The sequence below is a fragment of the Carlito syrichta genome, unplaced genomic scaffold, assembly GCF_000164805.1.
Source record: "Carlito syrichta isolate Samal-C Ts95f unplaced genomic scaffold, Tarsius_syrichta-2.0.1 Scaffold305620, whole genome shotgun sequence".
In the NCBI taxonomy this organism is placed as follows: domain Eukaryota; kingdom Metazoa; phylum Chordata; class Mammalia; order Primates; family Tarsiidae; genus Carlito; species Carlito syrichta.
The window spans coordinates 10,660-18,256 of NW_007249716.1; the positions used below are offsets into that span (position 1 = coordinate 10,660).

Below are 7,597 nucleotides of genomic sequence, written 5' to 3' on the forward strand. Positions count from 1 at the left end.
CTCTACAATAAATCAAAAATGAGCCAGGCGTGGTAGTGCGCGCCTGTAGTTCCAGCTACTACTTGGAAGGCTGAGGCGGAAGGATCACCGAAGCCCAGCAGGTGAGGCTACGGTGGCCGGGAGCGGACACTGCACTACAGTCTGGGCGACAGAGTGAGACTCCAACTCAAAAAACAAAACAAAACAAAACAAACAAACAAACAATTATCCTGGTGTGGTGGCACATGCCTGTAGTTCCAGCTACTTGGAAGGCTGAGGCAGAAGGATTCCCTGAGCCCAGCAGGTCAAGGCTGCGGTGGCCATGAGCATGCCACTACACTGCAGCCTGGTCAACAGAGTAAAACTCTAGCTCAAAAATAAATAAGTAAATAAAAATATAAATAAATGACACATCACAAGTGAATTTTAAATTTTTTTCCCATAAAAAAAAGATATAGAAAATTACCTTTTCGTTTTGGTTGGAAGGACATCAGCTCAAGGGAAGGCAGTGGACGGTAATTGGCCTGTATCATGGGTAATGGAAGGTCTGGCAACACTGGCAAGGCATCGGGGACCTGCAAAGAACAGACCCGTGAATGCAGAGCCAGTGAGTGTGAGCAGAGCTTTCTGGCCTACAGGAAGTCCACCGGAGTATTAATCAGGCAAATTTCACAGGCAGAGCCAGGCCAGAGGGAGTCGCAGGCACGTCCGACACCACCTCAGCCAGGAAATCAATACAGATGGGTTCATCGTGATGGAGTTTCTCAGCAAATTCTCATGGGACACTGTCTACCCTAACAGCTAGCAAGGCCCAGGGGGAACTACTGCAAACCAGATTCAACAGGCCATGCACAAGCAAGCTAAGCAGAATAGTGACAGGGAGGGCCTTGGAGTCCTGCGGGGCTGAAGGGGCTACCTTTCTCGGCTTGGCTGACGCGGTTCCAGCCGGATGCAGCTTCTCTGACTTGTTCTCACTCACTTGAGGCAATTTATGAACAGAGTCCAAGCTCTTACTAGTGCTTTTAGAATCCTTTTTTTTAAGTCCTTTTTCTCCAAGTGCTGTGGTTGAAGCTTTCACAACCTTTTTCTTTTTCTTCCGGGGCTGATCATAGCTGAGGTAGGATTCAAAAGACATCGTGGGCTGCTCAAACTCATCCTCCATATCTGCCTCCTCAACTTTAGGGAGGGAGCCCAAAGACTTTCTGTCCGAATGAGAAGTTTTTACTCTCCCTTCTTGAGTCTTTAGGCTGTTAGAAACTTTCTCTTTTACCTTGGGCAGCAGGTCTCCTGCCCCCTTTCCTGTGTCCAGGCTGTTCAGACTTTGCTTGTTTTTGTCTGACCTGGTTTTCTCCGAGTCTTTGTGCTTTGGCTTTTTCAGGTGGTTGTCTGACGCAGTCTCCAGCGAGGGCAAACACTTCCTCTTGAGGCTGCTGCCCTCTCTTTCCTTCTCTTTCTTGCCACCACTAGAGGGCAGCTTCTCCTTCATGCTATCCCCTGGGGGCGGCCTTCGGTTCTCCTCTTTGGAGAGGGCCTTGTGTGACTTTTCTCTGCTCATAGCAGAAGCCTTTTCATCCACCTTGGAGTCCCCGGAGCGTTTTTCCTTGTGGGAGGACTTGTGCTCCTTGTTTTGATTCACAGTTCCTTTCCCCTGGGGTTCACCCATGTGTCGTTCCTGACTGACTCCCAGTCTGTCCTGAAAGGCATTGCTGTGGCCTTTCCCAGGCTTCTGGTGGGAAATGACAGGCTCATGGTCCTCCTCCAGGGATCTGTAGTGGTCCCCGTACATCTGATGAGGGCTGGCAGATGACAGAGGGGACTGAACATGGCCGTAATCAGAAGACTCATGGTCTGAAGAGTAAGCTGGTGACACTCGGTGACACCTCTTTCTCTCATCTCTCCTCTCATGACTGTGAGACACTTTGTGAGGTCTCTCAACCTCTGAGAGTTTTCTGTGTTTCTTCTGCCTGTGGTCTGGGCTATAGGATTGGCTCCCAGAGGCTTTCCAGGTTTCCTGATAGTCCCTTTCTATCTCCTCCTCCCTCTGAAGAGCATCCCGAGGACGCTTTCGGGAACTGCTCTTCTCAAAGTCCTGTTCCTCAGGCTCAGTGCTTCTAAAATAAAAGACAAAGCAGACAAAGCAGATATAAAGCTCAGTATCATCCTTTTTCAGAGGACAAAGTCACAGAACCTGAACTCACAAAAGAGATGAAGATGGAGAGTTAGAAACAAGGACTTGAGAAGAAGGTAAGTAAATTGTGCTCAGTATTAAAACTCAAGTTTTAATACTGGGAAAACCTAAATGGAAAATGTTGAGTTTAACTAAATGATACAAAGAAGATCAACGGCTGGGCTTGGTGGCCCAGCCTGTAATCCCAGCACTTGGGGAGGCTGAGACGAGTGGATTGCATGAACCCACGGGTTTGAGACCAGCCCAGGCAACTTGGCAAGACCGCATCTCTACAATAAATAAAAAATTAGCCAGGTGTGGAAGCACGTGCCTATAGTTCCGGCTACTTGGAAGGCTGAGGCAGAAGCATTGCCGGCAGGTTGACACTGGGGTGGCAATGAGTGTGCCACTGCACTCCAGCCTGGGTGACAGAGTGAGACTCCAACTCAAAAAAAAATAAAAATAAAAATAAATAAAAATAAATAAAAATCAGCCAGGTGTTGTAGTGCATGCCTGTAATCCCAGCTACTTGGGAGGTAGAGGAAGGAGGATCACTTGAGCCCAGGAGTTTGAGGTTGCAGGGAGTTAGGACTGTGCCACTGCACTCCAGTCTGTATGATAAAGTGACACCTATCTAAAAAAAAAAGGCCTTTTAAGAAAAGGTTAGAAAGAAACACACCAAAATATTAATAATGTTTAGCTTTAAATGACAGAAATAAGTTTTTAATTTCTATTTTTAAGTATTTTCTAATATTCTACAATGATCATGGATCATTTTAATAGCTGAGGCAAAATAGTCTAAACCAGGCAGAAATGCAATAAGAAAGAAAAACTGGCCAGGTGCAGTGGCTCATGCTGGTAATCCCAGCACTTTGGGAAGCTGAGGTGAGAGGACTGCTTGAGTCCTGGAGTTCAAGACCAGCCTAGGTAACGTAGCAAGACCTCTCTCTACAAAAACAAAAAACATTAGCTGGGTATGGTGGTGCACACCTGTAGTCCCAGCTACTCGAGGGGCTGAGGTGAGCTGTGACTGTGTCACTGCACTCCAACCTGGGCGACACAGTGAGTCCCCAACTCAAAAAAAAGAAAAAAAGAAAAAGAAAAACTTTTCTAGCTGCAAATATTTCAAGGACCAGATTTGACCATGAAGATGAGCAAACCTGAAGAAAAATGTTCTTACCGTTCCACAGGAACCAGCTTTTTCCACTGAGCCACTAGGTCCCTGGCAAAGCTTCCGACATGCTCGTGTTTTCGCAAGCTATTTACGGTTTTCCCAACCCCAGTCTCCTACAAATTTGACAAAAGAATTGTTAGAGTAGTGCAACTAAGTTGGCATTTTTCTAAAGAAATAAGCCTTCTGCTTTGAGAAACTCAATAAGCAATACTCTCTTCCTAAAACATACCTTACACATCTCAATGGTAAATTACTTTGTGCCTATGCCTCAAATCTCTAATGACACACACTAGCAAAGCATATCACATTCAGATAAGAAAAAATATTTCTAAAACTTTACCAATAACCAGAAGACCGATTAGGGCAGATGTTAGACACTAAGCTAAAAACTTTGCATATAGTAGCTGAATCAGTCTTTATATTAACAGCTTAAACTCACAGACTTGGATTTAAATCCAGGATTAGTTGATGCCCAAACTAATGTTACTTTTTAAAATTAGCACCACCACATCCAGTTAATTTTTGTAGAGAAAAGGTCTTACCATTTTGCCTAGGTTGGACTCAAACTCCTGAGCTCCCACAATCCTCTTATCTTGGCCTCCCAAAGTGCTGGGGTTACAGGCATGAGATACCATGCATGGTCTTAATTCTTTTTAATTTTTTTTTTTCTTTTTGAGCTGGAGTCTCAATCTGTTGCCCAGGCTGGAGTGCAATAGCACATTCACAGTCACTGCAGACTGGACCTGCTGGGCTCCGGCGATCCTTCCGCTTCAGCCTTCCAAGTAGCTGGAACTACAGGCACATGCCACCATGCCCAGCTAATTTTTCTTGATTTATTATGGAGATAAGGTCTCTTATCTCCATAATAAATCTATTATAGAGATAAGGTCTCAGCCTCACCAAGTTGCCCAGGCTGGTCTCGAACACTTGGGCTCAGGGAATCCTCTCACCTCAGCCTCCCAAAGTGCGGGAATTATAGATATGAGCCACCACACCTAGCCTCTTTTAAATTTTGAAATAAAGATTGCATAATATAATTCATCATTTTACCTAAAGTGCATAATTCAGTGGTTTCTAGAACACTCATAAATAATGTGCAACCATTACTACTATCTGATTCCAGAACATTTCCATCACTCTAGGAAGAAATCCTGCTGGGCACAATGGCTCATGCCTATAATCCCAGCACTTTGGGAGGCTGGGCATAGGATTACTTGAGTCCAAGAGAGAGAGCCCAAGACCAACCTGGGCAACATAACAAGACCCAATTTCTTTAAAAAATAAAAAAATTAGTTGAGCATGGTGGTGCATGCCTGTGGTCCCAGCTACTCGAGAGGCTGAGGGAGGATCACCTGAGCCCAGGAGTCAAGGTTGCCACTATACTCCATCCTAGGCAACAGAGTAAGACACCAAATAAAAAAAAAGAGAAATCCTATTCCTCAGAGTTCCCCCAGCCCCTGGCAACCACTAATCTAATTTCTGGCTATGGATCTGCCTTTTCTGGACATTTCATATAAATGGAATCAGACCATACACAGTCCTTCACGTCTAGTTTCTTTCTTTTTCTTTTTCTTTTGAGTTGGAGTCTCATTCTGTCACCCACACTGGAGTGCAGTAGCTGCTCCTGGCCACTGCAGCCTCAACCTGCTGGGCTCCTGTGATCCTCCAGCCTCAGCCTTCCAAGTAGCCGGAACTACAGGCGCATGCTACCACGCCCGGCTAATTTTTTGATTTATTGTAGAGATGAGGTCTCACTAAGTTGCCCAGGTGTGTCACGAACCCGCGGGCTCAGGCAATCCACTAACCTCAGTCTCCCAAAGCGTGGGATTACAGGCTGAGCCACTGAGCCCGGCTGGTTTCTTTCACTTCCAAAGCCCATGTTCTGAATTTTACTCTATACTCTCTCCAGTGAGAAGGGGATAGGATATAGTTACATAATATTTAATGTTACACAATTCTTACCGCAAGAATGTCTACTGTAATAGGCAAGATGGAGAGTTTCTTCAAATATTTCAATAGCTGCAGAGAGAATAAAACAAACATTAATTTCAATAGCCATAATCGTATTCACCAGAGCAAGTAAGAATAATATCTGATAATTAAGTGCTTACTCTGTGCCAAGTACTTTACAGTAATGAATTTAAGTATTAGCCCTATCTATAATAATAAGTAATATCCCTACTTTGCAAGTGTGAAAACAGACTCAGAAGTTCCTTTACTTGCCCAAGATGCAAGTGGGGTGGGATTCACTTAATTTGTGGCTTCAGATCCCAGCTTCCACCACCACACTACACCAAAGGGAATAAGACATGGACAAGACACTCAGGCCTGCCCACTCTTATAAAAGTCATCAGCAACTATCATTTTGCCCCAATTTTGACAGACTTTATGAGAAGGGTACCAATTTTAGCAAAATTACCCATGGATCTGGCAAAGAGGAAGGCAAAATAGAGAAGTGGCCTCTCCAGGAAAAGAATACCCTGTTTCTAGAAGAGTCACAGTGTTTAATGGCCTTGCTCGTTTTAATATATAAGTGGGAAGCCAAGATCAATTTCAAGTTGCCAGAAACACAACTTTGCTGTTAATGGTGAACACAAAATGGCCGGGTAGAGTAGAAGAGCAATCTGGGTTTGGCCACAATTCCTTCCTATAGTCCTCCCTAAAACTAGGTCAAAATCAGTATAGCAGAGCTATTAAGATGGAGTTCCAGAGTTAAGACAGGCTTCACAGTCTACTGTCACCTCCTTGCCAGGTGATCTCGTACAAGTCACAAACCTCTCCAAACTTCAGTTACTTCATCTGCAAAACAGGAACTGGATTCTGGCTCTACTTCACCAACTATGAGAATTCACTAAGACAAACAAACTATGTGCAGTTCTCAGTCATAGTGCCCAGAACACTATGAAAGTTCAATAAGTGTCTGTTATTCATCATTTCATTCATCAACTAACACCTCTTTCAATGTTCTATGCTTGACCTTCAATCAGATATTCCTTAGCCAATTCCTACTTACTCTATTTCTACCAAAAGTCATGATTGGCTACGCCTTTCTCTAGTAAATGTTTGTGTGCATATAAACATTCTTACCATACAAGAAGTCCTTCAAAGTACCAGTAATTTAAATCAGATAACTGTGACTACCTTTACATTTAAATATTACATAACAAGCTCTTTCTCCTTGTGTGGCCCAGGCTATAATTAATATACCAAATTACTATTAGGAGGAGTAACAATGTTTTTCTGGTCATTCTACTTCAGTCATTACTTAACATGGTCACTATGCAGAGCAATTGAATCACAGGTGATAATCTTGTTTGACTGGAAATAAGTAAGAGGCTAGTGGTTTATCTGGGGAGTTGCACTTTCTTTTCTTTTTTATTTTGAGTCAGAGTCTCACTCTGTCATCCAGGTTGGAGTGCAGTGGCAAGCTCACGGCCACTGTAGCCTCGACCTGCTGGGCTCAGGTGATCCTTCCACCTCAGCCTTCCAAGTAGCTGAAACTACACACATGTGCCACCACGCCCTACCAATTTTTCTTGATTTATTGTAGAAACGAGGTCTCAACCAAGTTGCCCAGGTTAGTCTCGAACTGGACTCAAGCAATATTCTTGCCTCAGGCTTCCAAAGTACTGTGATTACAAGCTTGAGCCAGGGAGCCCAGCCAGGAGTTACACTTTCATAGCTGAGTGAAAAGTAGCCTCTGGCAGGGCTCAGTGGCTCAGCCTGCAATCCCGCGCTTTGGGAGGCCAAGGTGAGTGGATTATCTGAGCCCGCGAGTTCGAGACCCGCCTGGGCAACTTGGCGAGACCTCATCTCTACAATAAATAAAAAATCATCCAGGCGTGGTAGCACGCGCCTGTAATTCTGGCTACTCGAAAGGCTGGGGCGGAAGGATCACCGGAGCCCAGTGGGTAGAGGCTGCAGTGGCTAGAAGCGGCCACTGCACTCTAGTCTGGGCATCAGAGTGAAACTCCAACTCAAAAAAAAAAAAACTATCCTCCACTTCGAATCTGATCACCACCATCATCCAACTCAGGAAAAAGTATGTTGTCACCCAAGCTATAGATGCAAAGATTAATGCCACCTCCTTTTCATAAAGGAAAATTTAAAATCACCAAAGAGGTTAGAAACAAGTGTCACTCCCTGGGAGAGGCTGGTACTTAACAACCAGATGCCAGCCGGGCTCGGTGGCTCAGCCTGTAATCCCGCACCTTTGGGAGGCTGAGGTGAGTGGATTGCCTGAGCCCGCGGGTTCGAGACCTGCCTGGGCAACCTGC

The 7,597-nt window shown here is 44.8% G+C and overlaps 1 protein-coding gene across 1 annotated transcript in view; it reads right to left on the reverse strand.

Annotated features, from left to right (window-relative positions):
* ELOA (elongin A) overlaps window positions 1-7,597 on the reverse strand; it is a 54,477-nt gene that overhangs the window by 7,163 nt on the left and 39,717 nt on the right. The window contains exons 6-9 of the mRNA XM_008061816.2: window positions 5,283-5,339; window positions 3,327-3,433; window positions 896-2,090; window positions 446-554 (exon numbers count right to left, since the gene is read on the reverse strand). Coding sequence (XP_008060007.2) covers window positions 446-554; window positions 896-2,090; window positions 3,327-3,433; window positions 5,283-5,339 — 1,468 coding nt within the window. The remainder of the gene's footprint in view (window positions 1-445; window positions 555-895; window positions 2,091-3,326; window positions 3,434-5,282; window positions 5,340-7,597) is intronic.